At 35.4% G+C, this 26,493-nt stretch overlaps 1 protein-coding gene across 1 annotated transcript in view; it reads left to right on the forward strand.

The window, feature by feature from the left end:
- The window catches only part of LAMA2 (laminin subunit alpha 2), a 361,557-nt gene that overhangs the window by 294,481 nt on the left and 40,583 nt on the right, over positions 1–26,493 (forward strand). Inside the window, exons 42-48 of the mRNA XM_061990653.1 lie at positions 6,432–6,548; positions 10,270–10,452; positions 13,044–13,198; positions 14,785–14,928; positions 15,789–15,922; positions 21,102–21,261; positions 26,096–26,220. Of these exons, the coding sequence (XP_061846637.1) occupies positions 6,432–6,548; positions 10,270–10,452; positions 13,044–13,198; positions 14,785–14,928; positions 15,789–15,922; positions 21,102–21,261; positions 26,096–26,220 (1,018 nt within the window). The remainder of the gene's footprint in view (positions 1–6,431; positions 6,549–10,269; positions 10,453–13,043; positions 13,199–14,784; positions 14,929–15,788; positions 15,923–21,101; positions 21,262–26,095; positions 26,221–26,493) is intronic.

Here is a 26,493-nt window from a genome sequence, read left to right on the forward strand (position 1 = left end):
AAACAGATTTAGGGCTTAGAAGAAATAAGGATGAGAGTAAAACAGCTATGATATGATATTTTTTGCTCATCGTATGGTCAGAAAATCAAGCTTGTTTATTTCTTTTATGCATCAGAACTAGAAAAGTCATGCACACTAAATATTCAAGACTCAGATTTAAACTGAGAGGTCATTGTCACAGAGATAATGTTTGAAACTTCTTTCTCATGCTAGAGTAGTTAAAATGCTTTTTATTAAAAGAGAGAGTTCTATAATAGAGCCTAGTCTCTCAGGTTTTAATATACGAAATTTCCATTAGCCTCCTGGGAGGTTCATTATGGAAGGCACACAGCATGAAGGATAAGATCCATACAACTTAGAGTCATCTTTTGGCTAGTTCCTTTAGTTTTGGCAGCTCTAGGATTTCCAGCTGCAGAACTAGTTAACAAGTAAACATAATGTTTAATAAGGTCATAAAGCAAAATGTTTCGTAAGGTCATTAATTACACTTCACTGTCATACACTTTTAAAGTTGAAAATGTTGTTATTTTTGTGTAGCAGCTCTGAGGAAAAAAGTATGTCTGCAGTTGCTAGTAAATACTGAATGTGTAATTAGGGTGTTCTTTATTGAAACTCTTTACTGCGAGATTCAGTTCAGATTCAGGGCTGCAGGGCCATTTTTGTTGGGGATGCAATTTAAGTAGCATGGCTGAAGGAGAACGAATAGGGATGCTGTTAGTGCCCCTTTCTGGAATGCAAACTGCTGCAGTTTGTTATCGCTGATGTAGAGGAAACATTAAAATGGCATACCATAGAGAAATGCCTCTTCCCTACTATAGAGCAGATGAGACCATAGTGGATCCATAGCTTTGTGTGCTCCCCAGGCAGTTATAATGCAGTAATCCTGTGTTCCACATAACTCAGTGCCCTGTTTTCAAGGACAGTAAAATAGCATCTGTATTTGGGTATAGATGAATTTCTTATGCCCACAAGACTGTCCAGTTTAATTCTGAGAAAAGATGTATTACAATCTCATCAGAGACTTGAAAAAAAAAAAAACCCAAACCTGTGTTATTGCCCCATTTTACACCACTGAGGTTTTAAGGTGATGACAGATTCAGAATTCAGAAGAGAAGGACTAAATAGTCTAAAGATGCATAAAGCAATCCTAATACAAGCAAGGAGCAGTGCTTAAAATGCACATATTAGATATTTGTCTACGTTCTTGCCCCATACTGAAGGGCAATGCAGTGGAGCTTTCTTAATGCTCTCAGATATGTCTTAAAGTGCTTCATACAGGCAAACATTCTGAACTTTTCACAGAATGCCTTTTTCCAAGAGAACATGGCCATGATCCACAGTTTGACCCACATAGATCAGTAAACATTGTGCCTAGAAAGTATAAGAATAAAATACAGTGACAGAATCACAGAATGGCTTGGGTTGGATGAGATCTTAAAGATCATCTAGATCCAGCCTCCCTGCGATGAGCAGGAACACTTTCAACTAGACCAGGTTGCCCAAAGCCCCACTGAGCCTGAGCTGGAGCACTTCCAGGGATGAGGCATCCACCGCATCTCTGAGCAACCTGTTCCAGTGCCTCAGCAGTCTCACAGTGAAGAACAATTTAATATCTAATCTAAATCTACCATCTTTCAATTTAATTTCTTAAATGTCTTTTTTTCCTCCCTCTGCTTTTGCTCCAAAGTGATGCAAAATTAGAATTATGATCATAATCCTTCCTGGATGTCTGTATGTTTCCACAACAGAAAGTGAGTTTAGTGTCAGACTCTTATAATAAGATGTTTTCTTACATTTCTCATAAAGATATCCTATTCAGAGTCTCAACTAGACGTGCAGAATGGATGATGGAAACTCTATAAAAATCTGGTACAGAAGTAATCATTGATTTAAAATTTCTTTGTCTGCAGTGGAGTTAGTACATTGGTTAAAGTAATGAAGCTACTCAACTAATATACCCTCCAAAAAATTCAGACTGGGCAGTGATGGAAGTGGGAGTGTTTTCTTGCTACATTATGACATTCCCCTGATTTGTGGCCAATTACCCAAGTTATAAAATGACTGTTAATCATGGAAATGCTTTATATTACCACCAAAAACTGCTGAAACAGTCCTTACAAAGCAAAGCTTATGACAGAAGCTATTAAAATGGAGATTTAGTCATTTTTCTCTCTGTGGGACTACAATTTAGAAGGAATAACCCTGGTGAGAGAAGCTAAATCTGTATAGAATAGAATAGAATTGTATATAGTGCTCTGGCTAAAAAGGAGTTTTGAAATTTTGGTTACAAATGAGTGAATGCTGCTGCCTGCTGGTTTCGTTCTCTCTGTGCCTTGAGGGATCATCAGTTTGCCAGAAGCAATTTTTCTTCCTTGTAATTTTTGAATTTACTTTTTTAAAAATATACTTGCCCTGGTGCAGATTTGAGACTATATACAGGCTTTGTCAAAATTGATCAATGAAAAGGGAAAATACGATGTATAAACTCATTTTCAGCTGGAGAGTGCTGTCAGGTGGCTACTGAAATTCAGCTCATGTCGTTTCTTTTGCTTAAGAATTGACAACTTGAGGGGGACTTGTCTTGTCTGACAACATGTGAATATTTTTAGCTAAAACATTTTCTAGCTGATATGCATAACTAAATCCCTTTTTTGTGTATTCTCCTCTGCTTTGTATTTTTGCTGACCTGGCATATTGCATTCACCAAATGATTGCACTAGTTTGATGATCAATGTAATATTCATACAAAAACTGCAGTCAAGGCTGAAAGTAGTCTTTTTTTTTAAAGTTAACCATCATTAACTTCATTTCTCTAGCCTCTTTCTGCTGTTTGTTCTTTCCTAATGCCAGTCTCTAAGTCTTGCTTGTTTTGGGGGAGAAAAAATTTAGCTTGGGACTCATCTTCCTTTTAATAGGATGAGACTTTGGGGAGCAAGTATTCTATTTGAAAGAAGCAAAACTCAGATAACTGAAAAAAAGATATGTGTAACTGCCAGTTCATTTGTGTAGTCTCCAATGAATAAACAGCTGCATACTTTGTTCTTTGATAGATTTCCACTTTTGTTCTGATTTTGGTGTATATGCATTGTGTAGCATAGCCTTATGATATCTTCTTGGACAGTTTTGCCTGAAAAACAGAATTTGGTCATGCTATCAAAAGACATCTTTTTCTACCAGCCTTGCAATGGTGGCACATACCAGCAATTAACCTGTGCTACCCGTGTATGTGATCTGCAGAGACTTCTAAAAACTTGTCTCTTGTAAAAATAGATCACTGCACATAAACAGTAAGTAACTAAGTTCTTAAGTTTATCTTAAGATGAAATATATGAGTGCAGGGAATTTTTTTTTTCCCATTTGACTCAGTTTGTTTGCTCAGAGGGAAAAGGAGTGATGTTTTATTCTGTAAATACTGTGTTTAACTATGGAAACATAAACAGAAAAGCCAGAAAACCTAAAGGCCCATACCTGCAAAGTCTTTCCAGATCTTGCACACTCTCTAGGGTTTATCATCAGTTATGCATGAATAATTTTGTTGATTTGAACAATAAACAGTGCATTGATTGGCATCCTGTGCCATCTCTGTGCCGAGCTAATCAAGTGAAAGCAGGATGGAGGTAAATTTCTCAGGATACTTCTCAACCTACACTTTAATATGAATTGGCAGCGCCTGGCATATTTCAGTGCAGACTCACTAACCTCATCCAAGTCAGATAAGCTATGTAGTTTGGAAAGTCTTGGGTTGTAGCTGCCTGTATTTTCTCTATCCTCTGCGATCAACTGGAGGATTTCAGGTCTCCATATCATAGCTCTAGCATTTTTCATAAATGCTAACATTTAAAGAATGGGGAAAGGCTGAAATGTACTCAGTTTAGTTCATGATTCATACATGAAATTAGCTCACTGCTTACTGAAGAGGCCATCTGGACTACAGTATGGGAAGTTACTTCAAAATATAACGTCATGTTAATATCAATGTGCAAAAAGAAGAATTTCGTTGAAAAGCTGACATGGGCCTTAGGATCTCATCACATCTGTTTGTGTAAGAGCCTCATTTGGGGCATGCATTTATGCCTTTATTATTGTATTAAAAAAAAACCAAAACATGATTAAAATGTATTTGAGGAATTAAAAGAAAAAAAATTTAAACAGATGGACTCTCAGTATTCCATCTTGGGACTTCTAGGGAAACTTTACTTGTTAAAATCAATAAAATCAGTTTGCTGTCATGGTTACAAAGTTGAAAACAGAAGTCTGGAAACATCATTCTTCAGAAAGATAATAGACAGTAATTAGCATAATGTTGGATATGGCAGAGTAAAGAGGAGAAAAAAAGATGATTTAAGAGTATGTAACAAAATTAGCATACCACCACCAGAAATGAATCAAATTATCTTAGAAATAGTAACACTCTTTATAGACACTAACATCCCAAAGGGCTCTAACCAGAGACACCAAGGAAATATCAAGCAGACTGTCATTTGAGAATGTAATGGAGGAAATTAAAACATTTTTGTCAATATTCTTATTTAACAAGAAATTAACTCAGATAAAGTCTCAAAGCATTTAAGACCAGAATCGCATGAGTTCATCTTGACTTAGTGCAGCACGTTACCAGCCTCATTCAGCAGCTGAGACAAAACCTGCCATTTAAAAATAAAGGTGTTATTGAGGAGAAAAATGATCTTATATTTTATGTAATTCTTCCCAACTTCATTCAAGTGTTAACTGTGCTTCTTAAAGTTCATACAAATGTCCTGTTTCTCTGCAGGAGATTTTACAGTAATGAAGGCTTCTTTCCAGGCACTCCTCCAGTCCTGTGTGTTACATAAAGCAAAATGATTTCTTCCTGAATGACATTTCAAAGGGTCTAACAACAAAAGTGTGCTTCATATTTAAATTCCCTCCACCATTTCAGCCTTGCTATAGTCTTGGAAAAATTAGTTAATGATTTCTTGTAGTCAAGTTACGTTTTGTTTCAGTTTTCTTCTTAAATTGCTTGTTACATACCTAGTTTTAAGAAATAATACATTTACAGAGTTTGTGGAACGTGAACCACAATCCCTCATTTTGGTCTATTATCCTGTTTATTGTCACATAAGTGGATTACAGCCCAATGCTGTTGGAGATGCTGGAGTACCAATGATAAGTCCAATTATTGTCCCTTAATAAATAGAGATGTTTTTTGGTTTTTACAGGTGTATATGGCTATAACTCACCAAGAAACCTCACCTCCAGTATGTTTTCCTATCCCAGTATCTACTTTGATAGATATTGAAAAACTAGGTGTTTATTTTCAATAGCTAGTCATATATCTGAAGGTCACGGTCATGCACTGTATCCTGAACTCCTTTCCTACAAATTATTCTCCTCTTCCTGCTGTCAAGCACATTGATGCTGAATTAGTTTCCCAGTAGGGCAAGCTGGTAAGAAATTACCAGTTATCGATTCCAGAGAGTTCCATATAGATACAAAGAAATTATGAAAAATGCCCCTTAATATAGTAGCTTATGCATTAACAACCATTTTCTGTACCAACATTTACTTCTAAATGAAATCATGTCTGTTTAACTATTCATAAAACTCAGCTAGAATCTCACTTTGAAAATTTGAAAAATCACTGCTATACTGGATACTGTTCCACAAAGCTCTTAACTTTTACTCAGAACAACTATTGAAGAATAAGGACTTTTAGTGGATAATCAGTTTTATCTGTAATGTACCAAATATGAGATGCCTGTGCCTTCGATTCATACTAGTTCTTTGATTTGAACAAATTCTTAGCATTGAGTTTTATTTACTAGATGGGCTAAAAAAAATAGTACATTTTTTTAATAACAGCCTGTTATTGGTGTATTCTCCTTATCTTGATGATCAGTGGTAGGGTGATCTCATGTTCTCCTTAGATGTTGTGTCAGCATTGGTTATCTTTTAGAAAATATGAGATAACTGGGCTCTGGAAAGCTTAATTGCAAGAGTAAGATAACCTAACTGTTCTTGCGTCTTTCACACTGTATTCAGCTCATTCAACCCAGACAACCACAGTAAGATATTTTTAATAGTATCTTAATCTAGGAATCAAAGCTATGACTGATCACACTTGTTGAGTCTATCAGTGGGTCATTGTATGAATTTGCATAAATCTTACCATTGATTGCCATTTCTTTCTTTTCTTTGTACACCTTAGGAAAAGCCTTGGTAAATATACAGCAGTACAAGGAACTCAAGCATTTCAACATTATGGAAGTAGGGAACTTAAAGAAACATATTATCAGTCAACCCTACAACCAGTTTTACTGGACTTCTTTATTTACACGATATAGTGTTAATGATAAATGGGTTGCTCATTATTATACATTTTAAATTATGTGCAAAGAAAGGATATTGGAAAAAAAGAGTTAATGTTTCTGTACTATGTGCACTTTTTACAGAAAATGGGGATAACCTAGACAGCATGCAAAATAGGTTGAAAGATGCTGATGAGAAGAATTCCATCCTCCTAAGAGCGCTGAATGAAACCTTAGGAAAACTGGCAGCCATTCCTAACGGTAAGCTGGAAAAATGCTGCAGCTTGACTCATCCTCTGCTCTTTTGTTTTGTTTGCCATCACATAATATCTGTCTTATTAATTCTTGTCTGTGTCCATGCTGTGTCCGCTTTGACCATTTTCTACTCTAGTACAGTGAAGACGAGCAATGTGAGAGAGAGAACTGAACTGAAAACAATTACATGGTATCACTTTCTGTTTTGACGTTCTAAAAGGTTCTGTGCTTCTGCAGTTTGCAAAAGTTTCAGAGAGAAAAGAATTATGATATTAGGAATTATGATACAATTTGAGACAGTCTTTTCCTTATCAATCTACTGATTAATGAACCATTATAATTAAACAAATATATTTGAACCCAAGAAGAGTAAAGACTTACTGACTTTATGGAAAAAGCACAATTTTGGATTTTGTCTTACCTTTCTACCACACTCATTGACTTATGCTGTGGTATGCTGCACTGGTGATGTGTATCTTTTTTAGACAGTGAATTGCTTAGAAATACAAGAGGCTTTCTTCAGTGAACTCTGAGATGCTGTGCATATTTGTAATTCTATATAGCTAATTTTTAAAACAAAATCTTTAATACTCATTAAAATCCTGAAATGCTGAGATGTTAGCTACTTTGTGTTGTGGTAGTGAGAGATAGGAAGATACAGTGTTGCTTCACAGAATCTTACAGAATCTTAAGGGTCAGAAGGGATCTTGAAAGATCATCCAACCCCCCTGTCAGGGCAGGACCACCTAGAGTAGGTCACACCAATGGGTTTGAATGTCGCCAGAGAAGGAGACTCAACAACTCACCTGGGCAGCCTGTTCCAGTGCTTCATCACCTTCACAGTGAAGAAATTCTTCCTTGTATTTTTTCGAACCTTTTGTGTTCCAGTTTATACCCATTGGCCCTTGTCCTATTGTTGGACATCATTGAGAAGAGCCTGGCTCCATCTTCTTGATGGATTTGCAAACGTGAATGAGGTCACCCCTCAGTCTCCTCTCCTCCAAGCTAAAGAGCCCCAGCTCCCTCAGCCATCATAAGGGAGATGCTACACTCCCTCATCTCGGTGGCCCTGCGCTGAGCTCTCTCCAGCAGCTTTCTGTTCTTCTTGAACCAGTGATAAACTGAATAATTAGAAAATAATTAGAAAATAATAAAGTTTTTATCAACATCATCTGCTACAACTTTTCTCACCAAGGAGCACTTTATAAACTGAAGATATGCCTTAAGAAAAGTCTTTAAGAAAAAACTTGATTCTGTTGGGTTCCTGATGGTCTAGAAGGGTCAGGCTGCAAGTAAAAATTTGGCATGGAAGACAGCTAAATATTCATGTTGCACATTTTTGTGGCTTTAAGATTCCAGATAACTTACAAGTTTTTGTTTAGATTCAGTAATCTTTGAAATCAAACATTCACAAAAATTTGTTTTAATATATCATGCTCATCTTATACCACTTCTCTGGTTTTGACCACAAATATTCATGTGAGTGCTGCTTCTTTTCTGCACAGGTAGTTGTTTCAGTCAAACAAAATGGGCCTCTAAGGCCAGTTGACCTTAGGGTACCAAATACTAAATATGAAACAAGTAAACAAAATATGAAATGTGCAACCATTAGCAATGTAATAAGCTCTTGTCAGATTAGAGTTACAAGGTGCTTGCTCTTGGGACAAGGACACTCATAAAAACAAGTAGATGTGTATTAAGAATTAAATTCAGAGCAAATAAATGACATGGATAAGAAAATGCAGTAAATTAGTTGTCCAACAGGGAAATAATGCATGAGGATGGATGAGGAAATGACCCTGTCATATATCTTGTTCTTCAAGGATTCAAGAAAGCAGAGAGCAACATAAACTAATAGTTCTTGTGTCCATGCTGTACTAATGGCCACATAAAAGTAGAAAGATTCAAAATGAGATAGATGAGTAGATGACCTTAGGACAAGGGCCCATATGTGCAGGAATGTCTGAAAATAAATATAATTTGTGTGACCAATAGAGGAAAGTAACACAGTAATGCAAACTTTCACTCTGCCAGAAAGGTGCACAACCTCTAATAATGGCCTCAAAAAAATGATACTTAGATATGATGAAAAAAAAGGAAGTGAAAAAGTTCTCTATTCTTTCACTTGGCAGTAATAATGGTGCTAATGGTTTGTTAAAGGTTCGGTTTTATTTTCAAGGTGCTATTCTATTTTGGAGACTTTTCAGAGCCGAATCTTCAGAAATAAGGATGGAATTGTTTGGAGCACAGATATAATATCACTTTACTCAAGAAAGTAGAAAGGGTCATGTAACTCTCCACTGTGCAGGACAAACCCACCAGTTCTCTACAGCCTTAGGAAGCATCATGTACTCCTCAGGCCACAGGCTTGGTTGCATCAGATCTTCCACGGGAAGAGATGGACCTGTGTAGGATACCATTTGGAAACCATACTGTTGATCCCTTGAAATGAAGCAAATGTTAGTGTTTCCCGTATCTTCATACAGTCACAGAATCAGGAGTGTGCAGTCTGCTTCAAACAAATATTGGAATAAGCTAACTCTTATCAACTGTTACTCAGAAACTGAAATCAGTCACAACCTCCTGTGCCTTTCCCACTACTGCAATTCAGTCTATTAACTTCGTGAACTACCACAGGAAACTTTGGTCAATGTGACTTGCGGCAGTGTTTCTACATTGTTATTTCAAAGATGTCCAAGGTTCTGAACTGCACTCCAAAGTTATGACTCATATGACTGAAGAACTTGGAGAACACAAGGGGAAAGCAACTCCAAGAAATGTTTCATAGGAAGCAGGTGACAGCGTAGGATCCTGCAGGTCCCACAACTCCACTGTGGTGTGGTGGTAGAATGCAGTTCACATGAGTTCCTGTGCGAGCTGGAGTGTCCATCACAACATTTTCTGTCTGCTCATTTCCTACTGTCTGTGGGAATTCGGTAAATATGGCAGCTCTCTAGCCCAGCACAACCTTTGCTACTGGCTTATCATGTGATGTAATGCCAGCATGGCTACAGCACCTCAGTTGCATGATAAGTTTTAAAGCAGTCTGGTTTACTAACATAGGATTTGAGTAAATACCTACTTCAAATACCTTGCTGACTGTTTTATCATTTATCAATAGCAGAATCAAAAACATTCCATACTTGAATATTTTCACCCCAAAGGCAGAGCATTAATTTCCATTTTTCAGGCAGAGAGGTGAGGCAGCATTGCACTAATTGTTCTACCTAAAGTCAGCAAGTATGTCTCTAGATGTATGTGACTGACGCAGTCAATGGACTCTTAGTCTCCCAATTCACAAATTATTTCTCACCGTTTCATCTGAAACATTTGGAGTTAGATTTCTGTACTCTCTACGTCTGAACATTGAAAATTCTATTTTAAGTATCATCTATTGTATCTGACACTTGATCAGAGGTGAACAAGCAGGTCAACAGGAACAACAAAATTGCACAAAAATGTACCTAACAAATTATTTATGCTTTATGTACAAAAGAGGCTAGAGTATTTTCTCTTCAGCATTTGATGTCTCAAAGGCATTAAAGGCCAGATTCTCGAATCCACACTTAGAACTAGTAATGTCTTAAAACATATGAAGTAGCAGTTCTCAAAGAGCTGAACAGCACAATTTAAGATGGTAGAATTTTGACCCAACTTTATTGTTAAGTTGTGTGAAGGAAACTTTTATACTCCAGGCAATCATTTCATTATCCTTTTCTACCTACAGATACAGCTGTAAAGATACAGGCAGCCAAAGACAAGGCAAGACAAGCCAACGATACTGCAAATGACGTCTTGGCCCAGATTAAAGACCTCAACCAGAATCTCCTGGGCTTGAGAACTAACTACAGTAAACTTGCAGACGACGTGGCAAAAACAAATGCTGTTGTGAAAGATCCCATCAAGAACAGTAAGATCTTTTCTGAGTTGTTTGGTGGGGTTTTCTTTTTAGTTTGTTGTTTTCATTTCACATCTCTGAATGAAACAGAAACATTCCAGAATTTCACTCCTATGGCATTACTACACTATACTGAGATAAAAGGACTCTCTATAACTTCTATTTTTTTGAATGTATATACCAAAAAAATTTTAAATCTTAGGGACTACTGCTAGTACTGGGAAAAAAAGCTAATGTCAGCAGGATGAACATGTGGATCGATTTGTTCCTCAGACTTTTTAAAGTATGTAGGAGGTGAATGATCAAAGATTCTGACTAGCAATTCACCCCTTGATTAAAGCAAAATTCCATACACTAACACTGTCTTAAGTCAGTCAGATAATCAGTTCTGGAAGAATTACATGACTTCTTTCATATATGTTACTATTTTTGGTAAAAAAAATTTCTGTGATCAAATGTGACAATTGCTTTAGCATTTACACTTTAGTTAGGTTGGATAAAATCAAATTCTAAATTACAATACATTTTATGGTAGATTACTGATACGTATGATATAGGGGTGTACAACCAAGGCTGACCACAAAACCAAAGTGTCTATACAAAATTACTGAATAACTAATTTTTCAACTAACCTGGGATCCTCAGATTGTTGTCAGCTTTATGAAGCTGGGCACTGAAAGGCATCCAGCTTAGGAGACTGTCATTCTCTAGAGAAATATCCTCTTCAAATTGTTGCTTTTCCAGTGAAAGAGGTTAATGATGATGGCAGTCACTGCCTGCCTATTGCAAATTCCCAATCTTTCATCAACTGGGATATGTGTGTGAGCCCTATGTATAATCCCCGTCGGGCAGACTGATCCATACTAGTTTAGACAACATGAAAAGCAGTTATAGATTGAAATAGCGTGGTTAGATTACAGTGGGTTATGGAACAAGCAGATCAATGAAGTAATGACCTCTGTCAGAGTAGTGATAAACAACTGAGAAATGGCCTAAAAACAGTAATTTCTTGGTACTGCTGGCAACTAGACTAGGCCTTCTGTCCCAGACGAAGTATTCTAAGACTGTGTGTACATTAGCCTTGTAGTTGAGATAAATTTATAAATAATTTCTTGATTCTCTTCAGTGACTGATATTTCATTCATGTTGGGGAGTGATCTTAACATCTGCAAACTGTTCCATGTCAGATAAAGTTTAACTGGAAGATATTTTCCAGAAGTACATTTTTTACCACTCTCCAACTGCTAATGGATACTCAGATCACAAAATGAGATTAAAGTAAATGCAAACTAAACCACTTCAAAGGTATACAGTAAGTACACTGGCACAACTACATGCCAAAGTAGATATAGCCTCCCTTATATGTCAAAATTCGGACTCTGGATTCTCATCAGGTATATGTGCAATATATAAAAAAGTAGTAAGTTTTTTCTAGACTAATGCTGTCCCTCAATTTATTTAACATTTCCATTTAGATGTTCAAAACGTTTTCTTACATTATCTTCTGTTTCTTTCTCTTTTCTTTTCTCCATATCTTGCCTACAGAAATCAGTACGTATGTTTTCTTTCTTGCTGATTTTATTTTGCCTTTCCACTAAATGATGATTCACTGCTTACCTCCAAAGCCTCTGCATGGTGCTCTACATTTTCACATTCATTGAAATAGTTAAATAGTTACTTTTTGAAGGCTCTGAGATAAAGTGACTTGGTAAATAGTTTGATTTATGTGAAACTTTATGAACAATCTTGAATGTCTTGTATCAGTGTCTTGGTGACTATTAAACAACTAGATATGCAGACTTTCATGCTTTATCATTACTGTTATCATTATTTTGATTTAATTACATTCTTCTGGCAAGTGCAGGTTTGTTCTTTGAGTGTTATCCCTACAAACCCATACTCTCATGCTAGCCAAGTGTTGCAGTCCTTAGATCTGCTGATGAATTGTCAAAGAAAGGGCATTGCTCATTGGTTATATATTGACAGGTGAAAAAAGAAATTTGAAGAGGGGAAAAAATATATTTGTGAAAGTATTAATTCACCTGGGAAAAAAAAGAAAATATTTTCAAGTTTACTGCCACCGTGTTTTTAATCTGCTTTTAGTACACATGCAGAGTTTTAAACTTGTGACCAGGGTAATGCATTTTTCTAGTTGTGGCCATTATAGTTAATTCAAGAATTAAGTTCAATTTAAGTCTAACCCTGTGTAGAAATTACTAATGGAAACTAATCATTTTTCATTAATCTAGCATTTTTCTTCTCTAAACTAGAGGTAAAAAAAATATTACTTTTTTCATTCAGAAGTGTATTTGTATTTTGGGACATGTTTTCCATTAGTATCATCCTGAGCTGAAGCATAATGACTGCTTCAAAATCCTGTTTTAACCACCCACATTTGCTACTGTTGCTACTTTAACTTGATTCTAAATATTCTCAATTTGTGTTATTGCATTCAGGTAGCTTCCTGGTCTGTGTGTACATCAGAGTAGCATATACAATCACCTGAGTACTGTTTATGCAGACTTTTCTTGGATTTCATTGTTACAATGTATAATTCTGCTGTGACACTATTCTCTAAAAATATCTTGTTCTTTCTTATGAAGTTGCTGATGCAGATTCCAGTATTAAAACCCTGGAAAAGGAAGCAGATCGTCTGCTAGATAAAATCAAGCCAATCAAAGAACTTCAGGATAACTTAGGGAAAAACATTTCTCAGATAAAAGAGCTGATAAACCAAGCTCGGAAGCAAGCCAATTCGGTAAGCCCTCTTTCTCAGTAAGACGACCTTTGGAGCAGTGATGGGATTTCAAATTCTATTTTTTCATTTCTTTTACATGAGGTGAATCCTCTCTAACTGAAAACATGAATAAGTTGAGCACAATTTCTCAGATAAGATGATAATATTCTTTTTCACTCTCTATCTTGTTTCTTCATTTAAAATATGCCTTTATTACTGGCTAAAATCTGTAGGAATGTATTTGGAGAAGTTATTTAAGTATTGTGGATGATGTAGTACAGCAGAAGAATCAATGTCATTGAGTCTTTTTGTGAAATCAAAAATGTAATTTTTTACCTCTGCAATGATATTAAGCATCTGATTTCATCTTGTACAACTTATATTACCTGAGAGTGATACCATCCCAAATTCACTGCAATTGCTGAATGTGTTTGACTTTTCCCATATTCCTGATTTTCTTTGTCCAGTAACAGTTCTGAGGATTTGAACTTGAGTTAACATATATTTCTAGTCTATTTGAGTTCGGAGTCCATCTCCCTGCCTCAGTAATACTCTAAACTTAAGGATCGGATGGTTAATAGTAACATTATTCAGCTTGTGACCCAATGTGGCAAAGGAAAAATCATTTTGAAGATAGAGCTAAAGAAAAATCCTAAAAAGTCGTTGGAAAAAAAAAATCTACAAATAACAGGATCTGGGGAAAGACATATATTCTATATACTCGATGAAATTTGCACACAATAGAAAGACAAGCTATAGTGATGATATGGTCGCGCTACATTCAGCTTCTCACTGAAGACTTTGAAGTAGTTAACCGCTCAGCATTGCTGAGATGGGGAAATTGTGAGTTGGGTTATATAATGGATCTCCTTTTTAACAAGGTTTGTGATAAGCATAAGGTGATACCATTATGTACATCTACTGTAATATATAAACATGCCTAGCTGGAATGGAAATACCATTGTACTGTCATTATACCTATGCTGGAGCATACTGTTTTCATCTGTGCTCTGAGCCTGAGGAAATTAACATCTATATCTAAATGCATATGTCCCATAGCCATGAAAATGAAACAGTTATGAACTCCACCTCCATTAGAAGCTTGGTAAAAGCAGTGATAAACACAACTGTTGGTTTAAAAATAATTGTTAAAAGCTGTCTTAAATCGGCATAATCAAAGATATTACAAGGAAAAATTCATCATCCTGTCTACCTGATACCAGTGTGCTGCAAATCCCTCTCAGGAGTGCTGCTTATTTTCCTGGCTGCACTTTCTACTTATAGACTACTACTAGAATTCCACTGCTGCAATTCCACTGCTGCTTGTGTTACAGCATCATATCTTCTAGCTATTTTTAGTCCATACAGTTCATTCTTTCAAATCTGAATCCCAGAAAGAGCTTTTATTTCATTTTAGTAAACAATCCTAGAGAAAAAAAAAAAATAATCCATTTCTACCTATTATGCATATCCAAGTAACTTCCTGGGACATGTAACATGGAAAGGAAGAAAAGTATAAGATTCTTATAATTATGTGGAAACATCTAAAGATATTTCTGGAATAATAAGCAGTAAATTGAATTCTTTCTGCTGTGCTTTTTTTGAAGATCAAAGTGTCTGTGTCCTCTGGAGGCAATTGTATTCGCACATACAGACCAGAAATAAAGAAGGGAACATACAACACCATCGTTGTCAACGTGAAGACTGTAGTTGCTGACAATCTGCTTTTTTACCTTGGAAGTGCCAAGTTCGTAAGTCTGTCTCCTGCTTTTCATGTTGATCAAATCAGGCTACAGACAAATACAGAAGATGAGAGGCTTTTTTGGATTTTTTTCCCCCTCCTAGAGGCTATCTTTGATATTAATATAAGGGCTTCTAGAATGTGAACAGCAAATTTTTATATATAGGGTTTTTTTTTTTCATTTTAACTGCATGAGAAATGGGAGACTTGTAAATGGACTGCATTAGAGCTTTAAAATTCACAGTGCAACCAGGGTAATTTAGGGGTTTGTTATGGGTTTTCTCTTGGGAATAAACTATCTAATCATCTTGCATCTGTCAAAGCTCCCATTTACTGTAATTTTAAGTCAAGATTACAATTCCAAGCATAATAATGATGAATGATTCCGTTTCCCACGAGCCCTATAGCAGACAGACTTCTAGAATAATCAATAGTAATTCAGCGAATAGGAAATTCTATTTCCAACATTGTAAACCCTATATTTTATTTACATAATACAAAATGAAGAGGCTAGATGGCATCATGTATTAGCCTAGAGTGCTGACATCTTTCTGCCATCAAATGGATGTTTTAAAAACAATGTTACACTGACTTAAATTCTTCTCTTGATGGCTACAATATTAACGTTTCTTTAGCAGCATATCACTGACAAGTTATTTGCCACCTTTGGCTTATGATTCCTTTTTTGAAGCAACAAAAGGCAGAAAAATTGGATCTTGTTTTAGACCACTGTGAGAATTAATGTTCATACTTTACTGTCTATATATGGGTTTCTGATGCCTCATTAGACCTTCTGAAATGTGAAGAGTTCTGGAAAACTTCCTTTAATTAAAGTATAAGATTGCTTCTATTTTCATATTTTACATGCAGACTGACTTCTTGGCCATAGAGATGCGCAAAGGCAAGGTGAGCTTCCTGTGGGATGTGGGATCTGGTGTTGGAAGAGTAGAGTATCCAGATCTGACCATTGATGATGGATTTTGGTACCGGATTGAAGCCTCAAGGCAAGTAACTTCCAAGATTTGGTTCCTAAAGAAAAAATAGTTAAATTTAACAAGTTCTGTTTCTAATCCACTGTCCTCAAGTTGTCATATCTCAGGTTTACGTGGAAATGTTTGCTATGTTTGAAACATTGACTTTGTTTTAAAAGATAATGGAACAAATATGACAAATTCTTTGTCTAGTTTAATGGAAGCTTTTGAACCTATGCCAAATAGTACCAACAGTGTATACACTACAATTACTATTCAAATGTGAATTGTTCTGTGTCGATAATTTGTTTTCATCGCATATTTCCCCTCTAGCATCAACAATCTATGACTGCTTATATTCCCATCTGTTTATTATCATTCTATTGATTCTCTTATTCAAACAGCTTCCTTTTAAAATCAGTTGCAGGCTTTGACATGTAAACAGGTAACCACTGTTCTTTTCTCCTTGGATTTCAAAGGGTTGCAGCATTTCTAGGTTTCTGGTTTGGATAGAGTACTGCAAATGGTAGTCTGTCACACAGCAGTCTCTTAATTCTTACTGAAAACGCCATTTCCATAGGCAAAATGTCTCTTCAAACTGGAGATATTTAAAACCACACAGTTTATAGATGCTCAACGATTAATTATTCTGGAAATTTCAACTATACTTTGTAGTTTGAGAGCAGCTTTTGAACTTTAGAAAAATAGATAATATTCAAATTTCACATTTGTTAGTTGAAGCTTGTATTTTCCATTTAAGTAGCAAATGAATGGTGTGTAGTAATTACAACATAAGAGTTACATAACTTTATATCCTTTTTTCCTCTTCATGTGAGCAGATCTTAGTAATTTAGCTATCATATATATTGCAATTTGATATTAAGTTATGTAATTCCTCCTGCACCATTACAGTTCATTTCACGTAGTGTTAACTATCATCAGTCAGAACATGAGGAAAAGAAGGAGAAAGAAGACAAAGCGTTCTAATTCTGGTTACATCCATAGCTCGTAGAGAAGGAGATGGCATCCAGTTTTAATAATTTAATGAAATCACAGAAATCAGCCATTCAGGGCAGAGAATTAAAAAAAACTATGGCACCATCCTCAGAAGCTGGCTTAATGAAAGCTTATTGATAGGGAAATGCAAACCAGGATACAACATGAGCTGTTGAAATCTTCACCAGTTCATATTATGCATACTAAAACAGCCTCATGACATAGTAATGCCAGATTTCTATTTACAAGAAAGCTGCTTCAGCAGAATATGAAGCCAGGACATGGTATAAAAATTCACGTATGCTACAAAAGCACAGTGCCTATTATGCTGGTTGTTCTGGATATATAGAGTGTGCATGCCATTAGTTTTGAACAAACTGCTAGATCAGCTATTTAGAACAATTACAGCTGCACAAATCTGAAGTGCAGAGAAGTGTTTACGAGAATTACATTGCAGAGACATTGGTTGGAATTTGGGGATTAAGACGAAGAGCTTGTAACCTATCTTTTTGAAGCTTTTCATCACTTTTAAAATTTAAAATATACTGATAATTTGCATTTTGCTGTATATACAGGAGTTCTAATGGAAATATTTTGATATTTTTAATGGAACTGAAGTAAAATTTGTTTGTGCCTATAGGAATTCCTAAAGGAATTCCCCATACTCTGATGGTACAAGAATGTAACAGATTTCACTTAGAGTTACTTACCTGCTTACAGAAGCAAATCTGATTGGTGTGAAAAACCACAATCAATCAAAGTATCAATTTAAAAAGGAAAATCTGACATAAGAGTATGTGACAAAATGGTCTGAAGCAAGTTTACAACATGCAAACAATGTCAGTTTTGAGAAACAGTCAAATGGATAACAGAGTATTTTTGAGACTCACTAGATCAGTAAAACAATGTCACTTGACTTCAGTGTGCCTCAGTTAGGAGCAGGACCTGATTAGTTGTGATTTTAATCAAGTGTGATTTAAGTACTACTAGTGTTTTAATTGTTAATGACAGAGTTTAAGCAGTGCCCTTACTTTAAGTACACTTGAATCACAAGTTCACTGTAGATACATCCAGCTCAGCTCAACAAGAATTCAGTCTTAAACTACTGTGACAAATCTAAGACATACTTTCTAATGAAGACTTTCTGTGCTCTCAAGGGCTTAAGGAGCAGAGATTTCTATGTGGTATTTTGTAGTCTAATGTTGATAACTTGCAAAAGTCATCTCATTTACATCATGCATATCCTAAAGAGCAAACCCTGCTTACATGGATTATGTAGATTTTTCAGATGATCAGCCACACAGTGCTGGTACGTCTTCTGTAATCCTCCTGTTCTGCAGAATTATCACTGAAAGAATATCATCTAACCTGATGACTTAACATGCACAAGACAGCAATGTCTTTTTCCTATCAAGTTGGCCAAATTCTTTTTCAAGCTCAATTGTCCTGACTTAATAAGAGAGAATTATTTGTGAAAGAGACAGTTTCAGACTTTTTGAAGATGACAGACATCTGTCCTATTTGTGACATATTAAACTCTCTAAAAAGTGTCAGTTTGCTCAGTGACTTCTGCATTACTGTACTTGATTTTTTCAACCTGGAATCTTTATTTCAGCATGATATAGGTTGAAAGTGACAATGACTTTCCTTCAAAAAGCATCCAATTTAAGCAGTTTTTTAAAAAGTCATTAGCAACCATTAGTCTTTCAACAATTACTACGCTGAGAACTTGTATCCTTTAAAGGATACACATCAATAAGCCTTCTGAAAAAAAAATGAAGTCTAAATTTGGAATTTCTGCTGCTCAGAAGACTATGTACTTAGAATTCTGTTGATTTTTTGAATAAAAGGTAAAATATTGAAATGAAGTTTTATTCAAAAAATCTGTAGAATTATGTGGGTATTTGGAAATCATTTTAATGTATCTCAGATGTCACATAGGAAATTCCCTAGGAAATAGAGTCCCGTCCACATGGTTTCCAGAGCTGCCAGGTCAAGGTACGGGTTAATGGAGGAGCCCCAGTGTCTTTTTGCAAATATGTATTTTTTACATTGAAATCCTTGAGATCTATCACTACAAAGCAGGCAAGATGGCATAGATTTGCAAAGATATCCCTGGTTGTTTGAAAATCCTCAAAATTATTTTGAAATTCTGCTTCACAATTCAAGAGAAATGTATAAAAATGGAAACATCTCAACTAATTCATTTTGATTTTTAAGTCACTTTTTTTCTAGTTCTATGCAATTTCATAAGAAAACTCTCAACTCATTCTGGGGTTTGAGTAGTAGGTTCTGAGCGAAATGAATTTCTAAAGAGTGGTTTTTAGACATAAAATACATAGTCTTATTGGATTTTTCTACCTTTTTTTACTCCAGTAAACTTTCTAAATCCAGGAATTCTGTAAGAACAGAATAGCAATGACTTCATTTAGCATATTCAGTAGCTTAAGTTATGCAGTATTCCTTGTCATGTCCTAAATGTAAGTTCTTCAAGTAAAGTTTTAACAGAAATGACACTTCTTCCTGAAAGGTATGCTTTTAACTTTTAGTTTGCTTTTTACTTCAATACCCCAAGGCAAACTTTTTTTTTTCCTAATTAGACAAGAAGGAATTTTACATGTGCAGCAAAGTTCAGGACTTTAAAAAATCAAAGGAATTTTTTTTTGCCATTTTCTCTCTCTGAATTCTCAGTATCTTAATAGGATGAATGTGTAACTTTTCATCTAGAAAAGCTACATGTGGAAATTTTTTGTGGATTTTATCACCTCTATTTAATTGGCTTCCTTTTTCTAGAAGCCTTTTTCACAAATACAGATATAAAATCCATTTCCTGAGAAAAATCTGTTTTGTCTAGCTTGAGAACAGGTACTGAGTAATTTTTAGAGTCCAATCAGGTAGCCAACAGAATACCACATGTAACCTAAAAAAAAAAAAACAGGTAGTGACTCTTTGTAAGCTGTTATAGGGGAAAAAAAAAAAGTAAGATTTATTTTAACTAGTGTATTTCTACATGAAGTATCAAACACATAAGTTACAATAGTTCCGTATAATATTGGTATCCATGCTGACTGTTATGGTGCTACTTAGGGTATCAAGAACAGGCATCTACGTTAGCAATTTCCAAATTAATATGAAATCATCCAGCATCCTATGGAAAATGAGATAAAACAGCAATTTCCAAAGTCACTCATCTCCCAGCCACTTTTCCACCACATTATTGAACACATTAGATACTTCATCTGCATGTGACAGGATCTGGATCACACTCCATGCTTGTTTCCACAATCATATTATAAGCCCATAAGAAATTATGTGTGTTTAGTATGGTCCATCTGTCTGGGATGGAACGCTAATTTATGGTATGAATATAAAGGCCTAATATTTTACTTCTATTAGGTTAGGAACAAGTTTTCTATGGAAAGCTACTATTCATACTGGTGTAAACTAGAGTTATGTTAAACAAATTATTGCAAAGGACTCAAAATTATTTAAGTTTCCTTTGAAATACCTTTCTATGTACCTGAAAGACTAGGAGAAATCATCTCCACATTCTATTCCTTGTGTTACAAAAGTGTGTCAGCAGTTTCCATGCCAGTTACTACACCAATGTAACCTAAGGAGTAGAAAACAAACTGCTGTAGAAAATATTAACAAATGACAAATTATTTTGTTGTTGTTACCATTAATATTTTACATGACCCTTAGAGGACTATGAGGTAACATCCCTAAACATAATATGGTTTCTATCTGTGTGATAAGAAACCAGGGAGCCCCACTGCAAAAAGTGCAAACTCTGTGCAACAAGGTGAATGAAACTTCAGTACATTACCACATGATCATTTCAGTTCAAATATAACCTATGAAATTCAGAAACTTCATGTGGAACCTTGCCTGCATCATTTGTGATGGCATGAAACAATACACTAATTTCATCACAATAATTTTAAAAATGAAAATTCTTTGATTTAGTCCAAATTTTACTGTCTATATAGTGAATTTTGTGCAAAAAGAATATTGAGGTGAGAAAATAAAAATGGTTCTGTGGTCATGTCTTTAAATTACGCAGGCATAAAAGTCTATTAATTTGGATCAAAAGGGAACAGAATCAAATCAGTAATATTTGCCTCTACTAGAAAATGCCATCTAAATAGATTTTTCCTATGTTTGATTTAACTACTGACTCTGTATGCTTCAATTATTTTGTTAAACTCTCTAGGACTGGGAAGAATGGCACAATATCTGTGCGAGCTCTGGATGGTCCTAAAGCCAGCATTGTGCCAGCCACATTCAGTGCTGTATCTCCACCTGGATATACCATTCTAGATGTAGATGCTAATGCTGTGCTTTTCGTTGGTGGTTTAACTGAAAAAATAAAGGTAATGTCTTGTCAAGTGTGAGTGTATCAGCTGGTTGTTCACATGGACAATTTCAGTTATTGCTTACAGTAGAAATAGTAAATAATATGCTGGCATCATTGTAGCAAGTGCTTTAGTAGCAAATAGTACACCTGCAGTCTTGGAAGTTTATTGAAATTTGCCTAGATGTGTAGGTGTCTAGATGAAGTTTCTCTGCCCATGCTATTAACTTCCAATCAGAAGCCTGGTGGCTGCCTGTATTGATGTAGCATTTAAGCCCAAACAGCTAATTCCTGATTGGTAGCTGAGTGCTTCACTTTAGACATACTGCTGCCTCAACAGGCTTTCAGTATCATAGTGACAGGAACTTATTTCTGTTTCCATACTTTCCCGGTCCTCTGAAAAATTATATAATAATAAATATTCATTTGCATTCAGGTTTTTTGTCTTGTTTTATCATGTACTTACAGTAGCACTTCCTTCTTTCCAGTCAACTTTTGGCATTTCTGCTTTATTTTCCTAATTTTTGTTCCAGTTTTCTCCTCCTGTACTATGCCTATTTTTAACTGCTGACTGCATCAGATCCCTGATGCATTTTTTTCACCTGTTCATTCTTCTGGTGGCTGCTTCTACATTTCTTAACTTAATGGCAATGAAGATTTATGCCAAAAAGAATGGATGGAAATCTTTCAGCAAAAAAATGTTCTCCAATAAATACTAACTAGCATATATTTTCCAGCAGAATTCATTACAAGACATTTTAAATGCACTATTTTATTCTTGATCAGTAGTTTAATTTTTCATAATGTTAACATTATTTTTTGGGGAAAAAAAATCCTTATTTAGCATTAAAAAGCTAATATTTAGACTTTCTCAAATAGTGAACTCAATGGACTGTTTTTACCCTCAAGTTTGTATATGTTCTGACATGTTCAAAACTACATAATATTTTATTGGTTAACTTTCTAGATTTTAGAAACTTTAACTTTCTAAATAGTTCTGGTTTGGGAACATGTGGCTAGACATATCGTTTCTTGCAGAGAATAGTTTGACTGCTTATTTCAAGAGACACGAAGACAAAAGGATACAAGAGGAATAGAGAATGTAGATTCAGCTTGCTTGAAATCAATGTCTTGAAGGTCCAGCTTTAGCTTCAAAGAGCACAGTCAGCTTCATTTTAGAACTGATCATAGCTTCTTCATGCAAAAAAAGGTGCACTTAACAGACTTGAACAACTGCAAGCTAATGTCACTGATATATGTCTGCCTTTGACAAGCATTCATGAGAACAGGAAAAAATTCATGGTATTTTTGAGCTAGGAAACTGCAAGTCAGTCCATTTTAGTAGAACTTAAATGTAATCTTTCTGTTTTATCTGAAATGGATCCACAAAAAAATCGTGAATATTTTAAAGTTCTAAAGATGCAGATGCAATGACTCTTGATGTTTCTTGTTGAACTTGAAGGGTGTAAATATCTGCCATGCAGATTCTTTTTTATAATTTGATTTCATTTCAGAAACAGATAAGGAATTCAATTGAAGAATTTCTTGGAGAATTATGTATTTTTGTTTTTCTTTACTCTTATTACAGCTCTAAAAAGAGGTTCTGGTTTGCTCTCTGCCTTAAGGCTTTCTATCTAGAGGCAACTAAAGGTGTTTGCTTTCTCTACAGCTTTCTGTCTAGAGGCCACTAAAGGTGTTCGCCTTCTCCTGTTAGCACTAAACAAGAACCTTCGAAACATCATTCTAAAATTAATGAATCATCAGTTGCTAAAGTGGCTCTATACTGCAGATTAGTGACCATTAAAAAAATAGAATGGCCTCACTAGTATTATGTACTCTGATCCTTTGATCTGCTTTTTCAAAGGAATGAAAAGAAACCAGGTAGAGATGCTTTATCATCCAGACCTAATTTACTTCTCAACTTTCTTTGATTCCTGGATTTTTACTATGTTGGATAAATTATATTTTCTATTGTTGTTTTCATCAGTAATGAATTTAATTGCATTGGTGTTTTGTCCTGTTTTTTGCTTACCATAATAAATCAGTGGAATAGACATACCATTCAGATGAATCACAACTATTCAGTTCTTGCAGTACTGTGTAGCTGCAATGATCAAAGGCCCAATCACACCAGTCCATATAGGCTATAGGACATCTTTGTGTCTGCCCATCTGAGTAAATTGCTTAACTGTTTGACTGCAGGCTCTGCAAGTCAGACTAGCTCAGGCAACAATCGTAAGTGCCAGAATTATGATTAAATTAAGAATTTAAGCAATACTTAAATTTTGTCGATTCTGTTAAGATCCTACAAAATTCATGGTCAGGTGTTTTTTTGGCTTCTCGGCTTTGGGTGATGCCCCAAAGGAATCATGAAACTTGAACCTGAAATGTGTGCCTAAACTCAAACATTACTTTAATTTTATTTTAGATTTCACTTTTGAATTATCAGAAGACAAAAGTACTGAAACATAGTAATACCATTTATATTTGCACAACCCCAGAACATTAAAACATTGAGACCAGAGCTTTCACTTGAATTCTACTTTGAAAAAAAAATCCTGTTTACAGTAAGAGTCCAGAGAATCAAAGATGATTCAGAAATTCAGCAACAGCTGTTCTGTGCCACAGTATAAAGTAGTCTTGTAACTAATTTCCACAGCAATGCTGTCGCATTCAACTAATAAAAATGCATGTTTTTCTTGTTGACACCTCTAGGTTTAAGCATTCTAAATATTTTGCTGTTAAATAAAAAGCTCTTATTACTACAGTTTAATGGTAGAAAAAGTGAATCAAAGATGTAAAGAGAGTTCATATGTACTATGTGAGTAACCAGGTCCCAAAGCTTGTACCTACAGCTCCCAAAAAAAAGATGTCACCACTCCTAACATCTCAATTAATTTACACTGTCAAAGGAAAAATTAATTTGAGTTTTAAAATATTTGCTATTATATCTACTGCTTTTACTGCAAAGACTAAGAGTATTTGAATAATATTTAATCAACAAGAATTACCTATCAATGAAGGTTCATGAAGTGTGTACTTGTGAAAAAGTTACAGATTTAGCATAATCTCTATAGTGAAAAAGCTTTGATGGCTCTTAATGTTTCAAGGTAAAAAAAAAAAGGATCTGGAACACAGAAACTTTTCTGAATGTTTTTCTTTTTTCCTTTAGTTAGACACAGTGAGGCAGAGGCATTGCATTCTTGCATTCAGCATGTAAGACAGTTGTAGGATCGACTGTGAGGTGCAATGCTAAACTGGGACAGAAATTGTGGATGCTGCAAAAGTCTGATAGCTAGAACAGTTGTTTTCAACCTCGGTAAGAGTTCTCCAGATATTTTCTGGAGAATGTTCCAGTTTTTCATCTTAGGAAAATATTCCTGATCTTTTTTGTTTTCTCTAAGTAAATAAAGGCAAGGGCAGAAGCAGAAAGACAATGTATTGCAAGTTTGGGATGGCTGGTGTGTTCACAATTCCAAATTTTAAAAATAATCATATTTTCTGTGTTCAGACACAGTCTGTAAATTAAAAGATAAATGACTATTACTTAGGGGGGGGAGGATTTTTTTTTGTCATGTGATATAGTTGTCAGGCTCACAAAGTGAAGACCTTAACTAGGACTCTCTTCTAAAACCATGACATTTATCTAGATCACTCATATTTTTTAAATCGTTATCTCCAAAAGCTGTTTTTTTAATATTATTGGGTTTTGGAGTGTTTTAGATTTATTCTTAGCTTTTATCCACATTCCTTTTTGCATGCATCTTTGCAGTGTATTCAAAAAGAAGGCTTCAGTTTCTAAAAACGTCTTTCATCTGACTTGAGTAGAAGGCTATGATACTTAGATGTTATGAATTTCTCCGAAGTGACATTAAGTTCATACTTGTTGCTAATTAAAACCTTCCCAATTACCCTGGGAAATATCACTAGCACATTAAGTCTTTTGAGTCATACTTTTCCTCGAATATTTTCAAGTTGTGCTTCTCCATATTCTCTTGCAAGGTCTTAATATTTGTAATTGCTGTATGGAAAACAGCAGGTGCTTGTGTATCTCAAATAGCTAAGTATATAGATTTTCAATCAGCTCATAGTGATGAAGTGAAATTTAAATGAAACTAGGTATTTTTAGAAGTAGCAGAATACTCTGAACTGTCAAATAGTACTACCTTGATCGTAGCACCATGATCTAATGGGCATTACCCCATGTGCATGACCTCAACTTAATGGGTTTTGATGGGATATGAGTATTAATTGCTTTGCTGCCTGCACTTTTTTTCTGCATCCAGAAGTCAGCAGGAACTTTACAAATGTAGCCAGTTGAGTTCACGGTTGATCTTCTAATTCAGACAATTTGCTCAGTTTCCAGGTTTTGAGCATTCAGTACAGTAGAAACACTTTGCTTATTGTATAGTGGGAAAGATTCTTCATAGTCCTTTTTATCAAGTCTTAAACAGAACCCCAGACAGGCCTTGAAGAAGTGGAAGCCAGCAGTTCTCTGAGTAGCCGGGAAAGCTGACCATGTTGTGGAAGCCAGGACAGCTCCTTTTTCTCTGAGAATCCTTCTACCTAGGCCTTCTTCAGAGTCTCAAATATAAATGAGCCTTTCCATTCTTACAGATAGAAAGTTTATCTTACATTTTTACTCTCTATCTTTGCTTTACATTTCTCTCTATATCTTTTTGCTCTGTCTTTACATTTTTGTTCTGTAGATCTTTCCAGAGTAAATATTACACTTGATGTTTAAAATAATAATAAGTAGCTTCTAGTACTTGTGATTTTCATACCGTTATGCCTTCAGATACAGTAGATAACTTCAAATGGAATTCTAATGAGGTTTATATTTTCTGTTGCAGAAGTCAGATGCTGTAAGAGTCACCACCTTTACTGGATGCATGGGTGAAACCTTTCTAGACAGCAAGCCCATAGGACTGTGGAATTTCAGGGATATTGAAGGTGACTGCAAAGGATGTGCCGTCAGGTAGGCAAAGGGCTGACTGTTTCTTACGCCTCTTTGGGAACCTGACTGTGGTGAGACTGCTTCTGTGGTAAGCAGCAGAATTTCCACAGCAGCCATCAAATTCCAGTAGACAGCTGTGGCCTGTATGCAACCCTGAGAGTTATAGGAAATATGCACTCAGGTTGCAATTACACCAAGAGAGGATGCACCCAATCTGGATTGTTAATGTGGTCAGTGTCTTCACAGAGTTAAGACAGTGTAACAGTGCTGTGATGTAAAGAATTCTGCTGACCA

This window comes from Colius striatus, chromosome 2, assembly GCF_028858725.1.
Source record: "Colius striatus isolate bColStr4 chromosome 2, bColStr4.1.hap1, whole genome shotgun sequence".
In the NCBI taxonomy this organism is placed as follows: domain Eukaryota; kingdom Metazoa; phylum Chordata; class Aves; order Coliiformes; family Coliidae; genus Colius; species Colius striatus.